This window comes from Balearica regulorum, chromosome 2 (genome assembly GCF_011004875.1).
Source record: "Balearica regulorum gibbericeps isolate bBalReg1 chromosome 2, bBalReg1.pri, whole genome shotgun sequence".
In the NCBI taxonomy this organism is placed as follows: Eukaryota; Metazoa; Chordata; class Aves; order Gruiformes; family Gruidae; genus Balearica; species Balearica regulorum.
In genome coordinates, this window is record NC_046185.1 from 160986488 (window position 1) to 161001426 (window position 14939).

General features: G+C 36.8%; 1 protein-coding gene across 9 annotated transcripts in view; it reads left to right on the top strand.

The window, feature by feature from the left end:
• Positions 1-14939, top strand: part of PRKAG2 (protein kinase AMP-activated non-catalytic subunit gamma 2) — a 223771-nt gene that overhangs the window by 201419 nt on the left and 7413 nt on the right. For all 9 annotated transcript variants that reach the window (XM_075746692.1, XM_075746691.1, XM_075746694.1 and 6 more), the window contains 7 exons: positions 4594-4675; positions 6212-6270; positions 9256-9301; positions 10127-10181; positions 11756-11882; positions 12545-12710; positions 13040-13077. In XM_075746692.1, the coding sequence (XP_075602807.1) occupies positions 4594-4675; positions 6212-6270; positions 9256-9301; positions 10127-10181; positions 11756-11882; positions 12545-12710; positions 13040-13077 (573 nt within the window). The remainder of the gene's footprint in view (positions 1-4593; positions 4676-6211; positions 6271-9255; positions 9302-10126; positions 10182-11755; positions 11883-12544; positions 12711-13039; positions 13078-14939) is intronic.

Genomic DNA, 14939 nt, shown 5'->3' on the forward strand with positions numbered 1-14939 from the left:
TGTTCTGTAACTATATTTCTTACTTCTGTTACCTTCCAGCTTTTCCAGGTTAACTTCGCCATTGAGACAATGGTGCTGAGTTGTGCGTCTTTGAGCACAGTAGCGTTCTCTGCTCCACACTGACCCTTTAGCATGAGGAACTGTGACAGCTCTTCTCTCTCAACGTCTTGTCAAGGACAAGAACCTGTTTGCAAGGCAAATGAAACAAGTGATTGCAACAGCAGCAGTAACTCTCCTTACCTTATGGGACAGTCCTGGAAGACAAGTTTGAAATCCACCAGTCACTCATGCATGTAGTTACAGTTTTCATAACATAGTGTTAGGTAAAACAAGATAAAACTGTGTGTGTATGTGTACGCGCACTAAATTTTTGGAAATGAGCTTGTCCTCAGTTTTCCTTTCAGATGCTTCCCTCATTCACAGATGTTTACTTGAGAGAGTGTTTCCACAAGGGCTCATGAGATTCCTGGTCTGGTGTATCATCTTGAGGAGGGTCTCTTTCAGTATTTCCTGTCAGTGAGGAAGAACTTTTTCTGTAGTCTGGTGAAATTTTCTGTCTGCTACCACTATTTCTGGTGTCACTGCCTGGTAATCGAGACATTTTGGAGCTTACTAACTATAAGGGACAAGGTTTTCCAAGTACTCTACTACCTGAAAAACAGGACTTCCTATGTATGGGTGTAACTCACTCTTTCTTGGTAATGGCTGTTATATTGGAAGAGGCTATGTCCTCCTTAAGACTTAGAGTGGAAATATTTGGATGGTCTGCAGAAGCGATGACCTCTAGAAATCCTGTCGAACTTAAATTAGTCTGTTCTTTTATTCAGCATATTCACAGTCAGTGTAATGAGCTCCTGTAGTAAGAAAGCTTCCTGTTCTGCTCACTGTAATGTAATAGCACCTATTGTTGAGGTGATCTATGATACATGTTGGATTTCACTCGCTGTGTTCCTTTGCTATAATATGACTCTTCTACTTAAGGAGCAGAATGTTGGAAAAGACAAGTAGTCATGTAAAGTGGGATTCCTCATCTAACTGTAAATGTCTAGACATCTTATAGTCAGTGAGGGGAGAAAATGGCATCTGTGGGATACAACTTAATCTGTAAGTCTGGCAAATCACGCCGCAGAAATGACTGTTTCCCAGGGTTGCCTATGAAGAGATGTGATGAATATGCAAGGTCAGCGTATATGTCAGAACAACCTCTAAATTTGGGCAGCTAAATCCCATTCTTGATGGTTCATTGTGTTTGTTAGGTGGTTAATAAGAACAAGGGAGCTTTGTTAAAGAATGTTTGTACATGGTGTCGAACAGCAACAATCTATGGGATCTGGCTGAAGAACAATGGTTTTGTGAAGGTCAGGCCAGTCCAACACTGAAGATCAGAGAAAGAGCAATGCTGGTGGGGTTGAGAATTGAAAACGCTGTTGGAGGTCCAAAGATGGGACATGGTAGAAATCTTCAAAGGCTACAAACTATATACAATTTGAAAGGAAGGTCCTCGTGGGTATTTTCTGCATGAACATCACTGAAACATCTAAATGTGCTGGATGGAAGCCCAGCTCCACACCCCAGTGCATTTGGCTGGCCACCAAGCAGTACTTTGGGCAACTGAAATTGGTAAACCACAGAAGCTAAAGGAAAGTGTGAGTTGATGAGTGTATGCTTGTGCTTGCAAGCAGTTCTAGCAAATAAGAATGAAGTTGGTTTTTTGCTTTGTAATTACCTTACTTAGTTAAGAGACAAGTATTAAGAACTGATGGCATTGTTATTTTATTTAAAAGGCAACTGTCTAACACTTTCCTATTGTTTTCTTCAGTTTTATAGTAGAATGTCACTTAAGCTGTGGTCTAGGAGGACAGTCCAGAGGGATGAGTTTAAGTATTTCTTTACTAAATGTTGGTGATTTATGATGTCAATGTTTAATATCCTAATACCCAAGCTGAACTTGTTGTCTTTTGTGAAAGACTTAAGTCTGGGCTATCTCAGTAGCTGTATCTGTTCAGCAGCTCTCAGTTTTTCCAAAATCTGTCTTTTAAAGATAGGCAAGATGGCATCTAACAGAAGATTCTAGAGATTCTTGGAGACAGATAACTTACAAATAAGTCAAACAGAATCAGGGCAAGAACTGATCCTTTAAGGAAACTTCCTTTTCCTTCTGGATTGTCTACAAGCTCAGTTTCTTGCCTAGTGTATCTCTGGAATTGTCTCTTTTGAAGTATCATTTCTGAATCTAAAATAATACCTCAATTTTACCATCTCACCTATCTTACCGTTGTGCTAGGTGGTGTTCTTTGCTGCTGCTGTGTCTGAGAAAGCAGTAGCAAGAATTTGGAAGTTGACTGAAGCCTTATAATTGGCTCTCCACATCTTTTCTGCTGTGGGCATGCTTTTTTTCCAGGTTATCAATTACAGAGTTTGTAAACTTGCTTGAGAAGTTTTGTTGCGTGATTACCATCTGGAAGAAAGCTGTTTTCCCCCTGGTTTTATAGATTAGCTGTTACCTTATTGCTCTGATACAGCTTGAACATCTTACTATTGTGGAAGACTTGGAACATAAGTTGACAGTGACAGTTAACTCATGCGATAGCTGTTCTTATGGAAAGAGATCAAAGCTGAAGGCTCTCAGTTTGAGGCAGTTTGAGTGTACTTTCCTCATGTTTTGATGAAGAATGGTTAGAACTTACTTTGCCCAAGGTGGAGTTAGCTTGTGTGAACTCACTTCTTCCTCATATCTGTTCCCCAAATAGCTCGCTGCTGTTAGCTTTCGCTTCGTTAACTGTAAGCGTGATGCTGTTATGTCAGAACACTTCACCTTTCTGCCTGGAGGGTTTCTTTGTGGTTTCAGTCTTCCTTATGAGTTAGTATGGATTTGGTAATGTTTGTTTTACCTGACTCCTCCTTGTGTCAGTAAGCTGGTTGAATACTTCTGGGGTCTTTCTATTTAACCATTTTCTAGGTAAATGCTACATGGTGTGTATCTTACGGTCTTATTTGTCATCCTGGGTACTTTTTTCCCCATATGGCTGCTTCAATTTTAATGCAATTTAGGGGTGGTTGTTGTTAAGCAGATCAGTGTTCCTGCTCATTGATGATATGACAGAAGCACCTGTGAAGTCAGGAGGCAGCTTTGAGAACTGTCATCTGCTGAGGTCAGGAAGGTAGATTTGCTTCTCATGGTCAGAGAGAAAGCAGTTGGGCTGTATAGAGGTAGCAAGAAATACGGATTGCTTTCAGAAGTCTAATCATAAAGATTGAGTTCATGTACTGTTGTATAACACCAGGTATTTGAAACAATCACTGCAAATCACTGAAGTGTAGACACGGGTGATGTGTTCTGGTGCAGAGTAGAAGTCTTACTAACTTTTAGAAATTTAAACTGCTACATTATAACACTAAGTAGAATCTAAATGGCGGTTCTGTCAAATATCGCATGGATGGCTTTGCAAACTTTTCCAAGAAAGTTGTAGCTAGCAATGGCAGACTTTTTTTTTCTGTACCTACTTTTTTGGATGCTGATTCCATTGATTGTGAAGTCCTTTATTCCTGACTCCGTTGTGGGGAGGAGCCCCTTGGCACTTAATTTAAAATAGACAGTTAAGATACCACTGTATGATCGTGGCCTGTTCAGATTGCAGTCATTAAGCAATTGCTACTTCTGTGTTATTTGGGCTGAGGAGCAATTTCATGGATGTAGGGATGTCCTAGTTTTGTGCCAAGACAAGACCTGGACAAGAACCATCACTTCTGTATCATGTTTTCCATGTGAAGACTATTTAGGAGTGTGGGCAGGACAGGAATGATAACATGCTCAAGCATGTCATCAAGAGATCAGGACTTTGAGGTGCACTACAGCCTGACTGCTTCGTGCTTCAGAGATCAATGCTCACAGGGAAGTTTTTTTTTGTTTTGAGAATGACACTATAACCATATAACCTCTGATTCACATATTGGGGAGAGTTAATTCATTAAAAAATGAAAGGATTTGGTTATATTTCTTTAACAGCTAAACAGGCTAGCTAGTCCTTTTAACTTGCAGTCTTACTTAAAATAATCAAATGATCCCTTTTAATTTGTATAAATGGTGATATTTTATTTTTTTATATATACAGCTGTTGCTATAGTGAACATTAACCAGAATATAGCACAGTCTTCAAATGTTAAACTATATCCATAAACTGGACACTTGTTATAATTATGTTCATAAATAATTGATTCACTGTCATGATTTGAGGAGGAGGGGTATAATTTTTATGGATATTATCAAACAGGAATAAATTTAAGGTTAGTAAGCATATCTTTTCAGCTGTATCAGCTTACTTCCTCATCAGAGGCTTTCACATAGAACATTCATGTAACAAAACAAAACCACATCTGATGTTGCTGAGCTTTTTTCCTAAGCTTTTTAACTGTTTTAGAAGTAAAAGGCTTGGAGTTTTTTGTTTGGCGTGTGTGGGTTTTGTTCTGTTTTGAATACCAGCTACCTGTTTATACTGCATTTTTTCCTGGTAACTGGGGAAACCCTTCTGTTGGTGTCTGGTATGCTAAATTCAGAGCAATGATTTGTTGAGTTGTTGTTCATTCTTTTTGCAGGTGAAGAAAGCCTTTTTTGCCTTGGTGGCAAATGGTGTGAGAGCAGCTCCACTGTGGGAGAGTAAAAAACAGAGTTTTGTAGGTAAGAAGTTCTAACGTTGTTCAGGATTACTTGAATTTGCAGGGTGCTTTACTGTTTTAGAAGGTGGTCTGGGCCTAGCCATGGTCTAACATCCTAGAGGTATACGGGCAAAGAGGGTTTCTTTTTCCTCCTTGTGAGGAGGCAGATGTTGCCAACTTTCATAGTGTTGCCGTGTTTTGAGAATCATGATTGTTCTTTTAGGTCCTGACCTTCTGAAGCTTGGTCTCTAATATGTGCATTTCACTGTGTATTTAAAAAAGAAAGATAACAGTCACAAAAAATTTTGAAAATAGGAACTATAAAAAAAAAATAATATTACAGTATCCTAATATCCATGCAATATGCCCATGTCTTTTTCTGTACATTCTCAGTAAGGTGCACTTGAGAAATCCTTAAATACCAGAACTGATGTTGAGTGCTACAGATATGTCCCATATTGAGAGAAAAACATTAGATCTATGTACTGCTTTTTTAAAAAGTCATGTCAATAATTGCCATGGCGTAATGTCAATAATCTTCCAAAATTAAATCTCTGTTGCAGTTAGAAAACAGGGTCATAGTGGCAGTTACAAATATTATATGTCCTTCTTGTGACCTGGAATGTAGATTGAGGATTCTTGGAAACGAATGGTAGATACTTTTTATAAAGCATTTGTTAAAATATTTTAAATTCAAGGGGGGAGGAACAGTAGTTTCATGCAGTACATCATAGGAATGCTGTGTGTCTTTTAATTTCATTTTCTGTCTGTAACTAAGCTCTAGTGATTTAAAGCTGACTTCCAGATTAATTTTTTTCCTTCCCCATTTCTTAGTTTCTTCAGTTTAGATGTAAGAGTAGTAAACAGTGGAGCAATTACATCTCAAATTTAGAACTTGAAAGCTCAAAAAAGATTAATGTTTTCAGGTAACTAAACTAATCATCAATATTATATTACATAGTTTGGTGTTAGTCGTTGAAATGTATATACTATGGATGTACTATCTCTTTTTTTAAAAAAAAAAGCCACATTTCAATACAGACATTGAGGATTACTATGGAGATGATTGAATTAAGTTCTTTAAGCAATATTCAAGAAAATGGTTTATTCTGTTCCTTCATTTAAGTTTGAGAGTCTGCCTGACTTGGCAAGTACATAATGAGTATGTGTCTTATTTGAAAACAAAATGAAAGGCAAGGATAGATCTCCAGCCTTTAAAGATGTTCCAACCCCTCTCTTTCCTTTCCATGCTTTTCGGGGTGGATGCAGTCTGGATTCAAGGTTTTCTTTGAGTCAGACTGAAAGAAGAGGAGAAGCACATAGTTTATAATTCTGAATATTAATTCAGATGTGTGGTTTTATTCTGAAGTATCAATGTGAAAATGAATGTACATAGTTTTGGAATTCCGCTGTTGATTAGTCCAATACAAATAGTAACTTACATGGATTTAATGTTTATTAAATCACGTATTGTGAATATAAATGGAGAAAATAGCTGGAAGTCCTATATGTTAAGTATATATCTGAAAAACTTTTTTTTACATATCCCTCGTTACAGGAATGTTAACAATTACAGATTTCATTAACATACTGCATAGATACTATAAATCTCCAATGGTAAGTATGATGTTAAGCTATATTTTTATAATTTGCCATACAGTACAGAAACTGAAATATCAAACTGAAAGATTGATGATGACGATGAGTATTATTTATGTCTTTGGAAGCTTAGATATGTTATGGGTATACTCACTGTGGGGTTGGTTTATTTTGAAAGAGAAGATGGTTTTGTGAGCAAGGTAATAGAATGGTATCTGGGTACCTGGGTTCAGTTCCCAGCTCTAGCCATGAAGGTCCTGTGAGCTTGGGCAAATAACGTGATCTGTCTGCTTCAGTTATACATGTATAAACATGAGGAATTTCCTTAATGAGTACTACCATTTATTATGTTTTGTGTGGTGCTTACCATAATGAGAGCCTTCGGTTTGGATATGAGGCTCCACTTAATGTTGCAACTGATGACTAATGTGTTTGGGATGAAAGACCTGGCTTAAAGTACTTCCTAAAAACTAGATGTGATATAAAGAGGATGAAGGAAAAGACTTGCTTATTGATCACTCTATTTATTTGTGTTCAGGTTGTTTCAAAGCACCTATTTCAATAGTAATCAGAGCTCTATATAAATGGTAAATATCAACTAAGAAGCATTTGGGGGGAGGGGTATTAAAGTTACATGAAAAAGTTCACTGTATTTAAAAATCAAGTATGTAGCTATGTGTGGTTCACATGTATATAATCATCTTTGTCTCATAACTATGATAGAGCTATTCTGAAAGGAGTATGCGGAATTAAACAGAATGCTAGCTTACAAAGGCTCGAATGCATTAAAAAGTTACTCTGTTCTTGGAGTGATGGTGTAGAATAAACAAGTTAAACTAGTTAAATATATGCAAATATTTTAGTTACATGGCTGAGTTGCACAATCAGTTGGACTGTTTGACTTCAATTAACTGTAATTTAAAATTCCCATTGGCAGTCAGTTGATTAAATTCTCTTGCTTGCATGTTCATACACACATTTACATCCCTTTCTTGTTCCTGTCAAATCACAATTCCCCCTCTACCAATTAAAACATACTATGTTTTATTAGCTAAAAAATCAAGAACAGTTGGATGAAGCAGACATCTGATGTATTAGGTTTCTCAAAGCTCATGTTAATTTTTTAAAATTCATAGTGAAACTCTTATCAGATGCCAATAGTATGGTGCACTGTCCTTTCTTCTTGTTAAAGATTCTTATTTCACAAGGGGCGGAGGGAGAATTTTTCCATGTAACTTCACCTAAGGTCTATCTGTTGTCGCTCCTGTTTACATTGTCAAACATCTGATTCCATAGGTTGTGCTTAAAATGGCAGCAGTAAGGAGGAATAGCTGAGAAGTGGCAACATACAACTTAGGTGATTGATGCAGTCTTCTATTAAAAAATATTTTAAATAATGTTCCATCAGGGAATGTTCTAGTCTTAATAGGTAAAATTATGCTGAAAATATAACCCTTGCTTAGTCACTCTTTCTAAATGCGTCACATCACATAAAGTGTGAAGCACGTTGCTGTTCATGTACTCGGTAATATCTTTAAATGATTGATGAGGAACATTCAGGTAGTTTCTCCCTATAGTATGGTCAAAGAACTAGGTTTAGCCTCATCCTGTCAGCATCTAAAGTGATCTCCTATTCTTTTGATCACTTGAGTAGATCTTCTGAACTGCACGCCACTGCCTTAACTGCCTTTTTTTTGTCAAGTGTCCTAAAATAAGATTTATCTCTTATGTCATCAAAAAAAAAGGTGTATTTGAGTAGTCCAATTACAGTATATCGATTTAACATTCCCTTACACTTTTCAAAGGATGCTAATTCCAGAGAGTAACCAAAGTGTAGTCTCCTGTAGCTCAAAGATAAATGTAGTAGGCTTTGTGGAGACTTCTACCCTTCACCTAGAAACTCTTCAGCTTCAGCAGTGTTTGCAGAGGTACCTGACAGAGAAGAGCTGTGTTAGGGACGACAGGCACCTTTGGCCTAGGCTATAGCGAGTGCAATTACTATTACAAGTGTCTGGCTTGTAGCTGGATATCTTTAGAGAAAGGTAGCTTCACATCTGAAACGTTTTTAGAAAACCATCAGCAAGATGGAAGGAGCTACTGTAGGGAGGTTATCTGATCTTTTGGCAAAGAACTTTGAAATAGCTGCTGAACAGCAGGAAGTTGGTGATGTGACTGTGTCTTTTGTTGTTGGTTTTGGGTTTGTTTTGTTCTAAACTTCAAAGACTGGACTTTAGAGGGTAGTTTGATGTTATTGCTGATCTGATTTGATAAGCTGCTATCAAAAGGTGCAGACTTGCTGCATCCTTTGCCGAGTATCATTTGCCTGTCCTTTTTGTGAGCCAGTTAAGGAAGCTAAACCAGCAGAAAACTAACAATGTTTTTGTAACTTTTTTTTGCCTGTTTTGTTCCCGGGACCAGCTGAACACAGGTCAGATGAGCAATACTGCTGGCACAGGAGAAATGCTGAGAGCATGCAGTGTCTGAAAACATTTGAAGAATGTAACATCAGTAAAAGATTAAAACTTGAAGGGGGGATGAATACAATGTTGGCTTTTCTGATTGAACTGAGCACTAAACCTGGCGCTCTTGCTTGTTTGTAATCAAGTAACAGTAAAATTAATCTGTGTTATCATTAAGCCAAGTGGTCAGGGAAAGCTTTTTACTGGTTTGGGTTTGTGAGGAATCATCAGATGGTTTACTCTGACATTGTTTTAAGGTAAGATAAATTACTGAGGAGATGCCTTTGTGTCTGGAAGAGATCTAGACTACAAACCTAGGCAGGTAAAAGATCTTTCCTGTCCCCTGAAATGATAGGTACTCTGCACTGAGCAGGATCACACCCTTCCGTCTTGTTAATGCCAAGAAATGTTATTCTGGACTGTTTTTACTCAGTTAGATTGCCTGCAATGACATGTAAAGAAATTAGTCAGATATTTATAAGATTGTTAATGATTTTTGGTTTAAAATTAATACTTAAGCAAACTTTCCATCTACCCATTCTAGGTTCAGATTTATGAATTGGAGGAGCACAAGATAGAAACCTGGAGGGGTAAGAATATTTACTAATTGGTTAATAATTTAAAATGTTCTAATGTTTTTCAGCATAGTGGATTTTTAATTAAATCATAGACTTAGCTTGTCTCTCTCCACATACTTTTTTAATGAAAGTGGGAATAATAAAAGCTTACCTATTTGCTCCTGCTGCTTATTTTTCTACTTGAAAACAGTATGTGGACTAGAGTGATCTGGGCTATATACTACTTTGCCACTTGTTCATGATTCATACCATCTTACTCTTTAAGAAAGAAGAAAAGAAACTGAGTAAAGTGGCATGTATGGCTATCGAGTTGATGAGTGTATGTGGAATGGAAACGCGTCTGAGCCAGGATGCAGAATGACTAGATGGCCCTACATATTGAGTGAACTGATGGCTGAGCAACAAGCTATGCCCGAGTGAATTGTGTGATGTGACCAGAAATTCACAGAACGTGCTGGGTGTGAACAGAAGGGCTGAATGCAGGGAGGAATCTTCATGTTTAAAAAAAAAACAACAAACAAACAAACCTATATGCCATGAAATAATACCTAGAAGTACTCTGCAGCAGCAGACCCTCTCAGAAAAGGAAGTGGTAAAGCATTATTTGCTGTTGTTGCAGTGACCCCTGGTGGTAATGAGTTTAGTCCTGTTTTTAAACTTTTGTCTTTACTGTCAGTGTAGAGGAATGTGCATAAGTGGTAGAATATCTAAAGTAACTGTATATATTGATCTCTCTCTTCCACTTAATTTTGTATGAATGAATTCATAAAATACTTTCATAAAAAAGGTAATGTTTTCATATAAATTGGTAATGGTCTATTAATTTTCTATACACAGAGCTTTATTTACAAGAGACATTTAAACCTTTAGTGAACATCTCCCCAGATGCAAGGTAGGATTTTGCTTTTCAGTCTGCTTAACTTGAAATAAACTAACTACATCTCAACACCGAATTTAAGACTTCTTCATATAAGAAACAGTTTATATTGTAAACCGAAGTACAATAATGAAGGACTGTCTTCTAATGTAATCAGGAAGGTGTGGGAGCTTTTTATTGCAAGTGAGGACTTTTTTTAATTATCCAAAGAAGAGAATTTCTAGTTTAACTTTTGTCTTTTATCAATATAGTTGTTCTGGTAAATGAACTAGACGTGGATCAAAATTAATTGCCAAAAAATATGCAAAAAAGACAACATGATGACCCTTCAAGCTAGTCTGCAAGTCATGTTTGTTTCATGAAAATCAAAAACTGTACAGAGCCTTTCAGCTGTTGTGTTCTCAGCAATCACAGTAATTGAAAACTTACAGTACTTCTCAACGCAAGTAACTTTACTTAAATAAAGGGAAGACGATATCTGTGTGTGTTGTTCTGCTCTACTGCTAGGTTGTGTTCCTTAAAATATAAATGACTGCCCTTTTGTTCTTGATAGAATTTGAAAGAAATAGTTTTTGAACTGCCATTATACCTTATTTACCAAGGTAACTTGAGAGAGAGCTTTAGCTGATCACTTGAGTACTACGTAATTGCCGAACTGGAGAATGAAGTTCTGATTCTTGCTTTCAGTTTGTGGAATAGGATTGTTTACGTCCAATTGAAGGAAACTGGTGAAGGGAACTCTAGTGATTACCTCAAAATAATGATATGCTGTATCCTCAAATGAATTGCCACTGAGTCATGAATAAGTCATTCAATTAAGCCATAAGGAATGTATTTTGAATGGTAGCTGGTTGCAAAGAATATTGTTAAGGCAACAAAATACTACAATTGCTTTCAGTCAAAGGTGCAGCAAGAGAAGTATTGCAATAAAGAAGATGCAGTAGGACTTATATAAAAGGATACAGCAAGTCACCTTAAGACCTGATCTGGAAATGGATTTGGGTTCTGCGACAGACTGCAGCACTTAGGAGCAGTTAAATGCTACTCCAGGGGTGGAATCTACCGTGCAACGGTGGGAATCTTGGCACCATGTGTATCAAATGGGGATAGTTCATTACTGCAATGGACTCGGAACATATTGTGTGTGAGCTCAGAATGTGAAATGTTATAGAAGTTTGGGACTGAGATGCATTAAAGGCAAGAACACTGTTTTTCGCTGTTTGTCAGTTTCTGAACAGAAATATCCATTCTGAATGCAGGGATACTGTGAGTGCAGCGCTCACTGGAAAAACAATTTACACTTGTGCAGAAATATTTCTGCTATTCTTTCTACCACAAAAAGCCGCTTTCCATCACATTTTCTTACTGATTTTAGACATTCATGAGCATATCGTTGTTTATCTGTTTCACCAGATGCAAAAGTTATTTTGAAATTCCTTAACTTCTGGTTTCTGTAACATTAAAGATAATACAAGTAATTACTCATGATATGTACTTCATGGAAGTTTGTAAATATGTGTATATATCACTTGATGTTACTCATTGACAGCTAGAATTCATTTTAAAAAAATTAATATTTTTCTCCTCAGCCTTTTTGATGCTGTATATTCATTGATCAAAAACAAAATCCACAGATTGCCAGTTATAGATCCTGTCAGTGGAAATGCACTTTATATACTTACCCATAAAAGAATCCTCAAGTTCCTCCAGCTTTTTGTAAGTATTTGACGTGGTTTAGCTTTAAGCTTAAAGTTGTGCTTTGCTTAACTGGTTTTTTTTTCCCTCAGTAGAAATCTTTAAGTAATTTAAGGCTTTGTACAGAAACTTTTTGATAAACTTCCATATTCATTGTGTCTGTGCGTGTCTTCTTTTGATGACAGAGAAATTAAAGCTTGATGTAGGGCCTGTACATTACCTTTACATTGTTTTAGTCATTTAAAGAAATCTAAATACCAAGGTCTTGTCTTGGCTATTTGTTTGCTGTCCTTTCTGGAAGATCTACACAGCAACAAGAGTTCAAAATAAGCGTATAGTATGTTTTGCTGTCTTATCTCCCCAGTTTTAGTGGGAATGACAGCGTAGGATCAAAAGCTTTTAGTGATGGGTTACTACAAAAATAAATAAATGAGCAAAAAAACTTAATTACATAGTCTTAATTTAGAGCTTCTTTCAACAGAATTAATGCTTCTAGATCTCGGCTTGTTTTGGCTTTAACTTAATGTAGTAGCAGATTACTGTAACAAATCTGTAACTATCATTTGGAGTCTGTAGATGGATGCGTGAATACAGATTTCCTAATGTACATACCAATCATACGGAAAGATACATGGTAGGTGCAGAAAACTGCCCTGTAAATACATTCATTCTGACTTCCCTAGATGTCAGAGATGCCAAAGCCTGCCTTTATGAAGAAGAATCTGGATGAACTTGGAATAGGAACTTACCACAACATTGCCTTCATACATCCAGACACTCCTATCATTAAAGCCTTGAATATATTTGTAGAGAGAAGGATATCGGCATTACCTGTTGTGGATGAGTCAGGTGCGTGTTGAGTCTTCTGTATACAAAAGTGTGGGAAGATGAATGGTGCTGGACCCTGGACTGATTGGGGGTGGGGAGAGGAGAAAGAATTTTAAAAAAAAAAAAGCAAGGGCAAAAGGGCATATAAAAAACCTCTTTATGCAAGATGTAGGTTTATAGGCTTGGAAGAACTTCATGGTTTGGTAGGTTGTTTGGGTTTTTCCCCCATCTTTCTTTCTTGACCTGTCTGTTTTCTTTCTGTATGATTATAAGATAACAAACAAAAGCAGGAAGCAAGAGAACTAATTTTGTATTTTAAGTGCTTTATTAACTTTTGGTTTTCTTTTTAGGAAAAGTTGTAGATATTTATTCCAAATTTGATGTAATAGTAAGTATATTTCTTAAATTCTATTAAATATTTTATGTGCAGTAAGCATTTGCAAATTAACTTGTTAATATATGAATTTTGGCTATTTTGTTCCTTAGGCTTTAGTTAACAAACTGAATAAACCAGATTCAATTCACCCTGCACAGCGTTTTTTTAAATTATTGTTTATTTAAGCTATCCTTAGTAATACTGCTTGCACACAGGCATCTACTGCTCTGGATGTTACCCAAAATTAGATCTGGCTGTACTCTTACAAAAAGAGGGCATAGGCTTTTTACGTTTGTTTCTATTTTTGAGACAGGATTTTCTTTTCCCAGCCGCTGCCATTCCACGGTCTATTTTCAAAGAGAATGCAAATTTCTCCATGCAGTCTGCGTACTTTGTACGACTTGACCTTCTCAGTGAATTAAAACTACTTGGCCCATTCTTTTGTGTGAGTCTCTGACTCCGGAGTATTACGTCTGTATTCCTTCTGGTTTAGATCGAATTCAGCATGTTGTTTCTGGTTTTCCCTTAGGCGTGCAACAACATAGTGAGATTCATGCCATGATTTGCCATCCTTGGAGAGCAAGGGCTCTTCTAGTCTTGAGGCTTCTGAAACTTGAAAAATATATTTAGGGTTTTGTGTGGGTTTTTTTATCCCTGTCCCCTCCCAGCTGTATGCATCTTCCTTCTAATTGGAACTTCTGATAGCTACATGATTTTTTAGAGATTTAAGTGCCTAAGTTGCTTATTCCACCAGCCTACTAGTGCTAATGAAGAATCCAGATGTCTGAAACACTGTGTAGAATGCTTTCAGAAACATGGAGAATAGTCCCAAACAGAAATACTTTAAGCTTATAAATATCTCTGGCTGCAAACAGTGCTCTTCATACTGAAAATTTCACGATGTCACTGTTCTTGCCTGTCTTTTCTAGGCCTTTGTCTTTTTGTTCTTTGGGATTCTCTACTGTGTAAGATCCTGTTCTGCCATAAAGGCTGGTCAGGGAATAGGTAGTAGCTGTAACGAGAGTGATCTAACATACCAAAGGCAGTGAAATTTCACAGTTGGTGGGTTTGGCATCTCAATTTACTTTGTAACTGTGTTAGACTTTGAGGCAGGGCATGTTTCGTTTATTACCCATTGTTTTTCAGAAAGACACCAAAAGGAAGAGGGTTCCTTATGTTTTTCACTTGTTTTCTCATTTAAGTGATGGGGCAACAAAAAACATAGGATTTCTAGAGATGCTGGATCATTTATTTGGAAAAATTATGTTTTGAGATCAGAAAAAATAAAATAACCCACCACAAAGGCTTTAGGATATAATTGTTTGTTCCAAGCTAGTAACATGGGAAAGAGTTAGGGCATCTATTGATTAGTTGAGATTTTCCTCAGAAATATTAATTTGCTTATTAAATGGGGGGAAAAAGATACTTTGTTCTTGGTGGTGTGGCATCCTTGAACATCTTCTGGCTTTGGATGTGTATGTACTCTAATAACTTTACAGTGAAGCAGTTTGAAGATATGTAATACTTCGTTTGCTTTGCCTATCTTCTATTCTTAAAAATTAATCACCGCCAAGGCTTCCAGTTTTTCATCAGTCTGCTTCAACCTGATCTTCAAGCTTTAAAATAAGAAAAAAAGTCTGAAATGTATAATCTGATCTTCCAATAAACACAAAATTTGCAAGATGCAACTGATGATTTTTACCTATGAACCACATGGCTAATATGTTTAGCTAAATCAGCAGTTTAAGCTATGCCTGTATATACTGCTGGCTAAGTTGATAGATTTCTTTCATTTTAATAAAGTTCTGCATTAATTTTCAGGGTCTTGATGGGAGAAACCTGGGAATGGTGTGATGGTATAGAAAGAGTTTTAT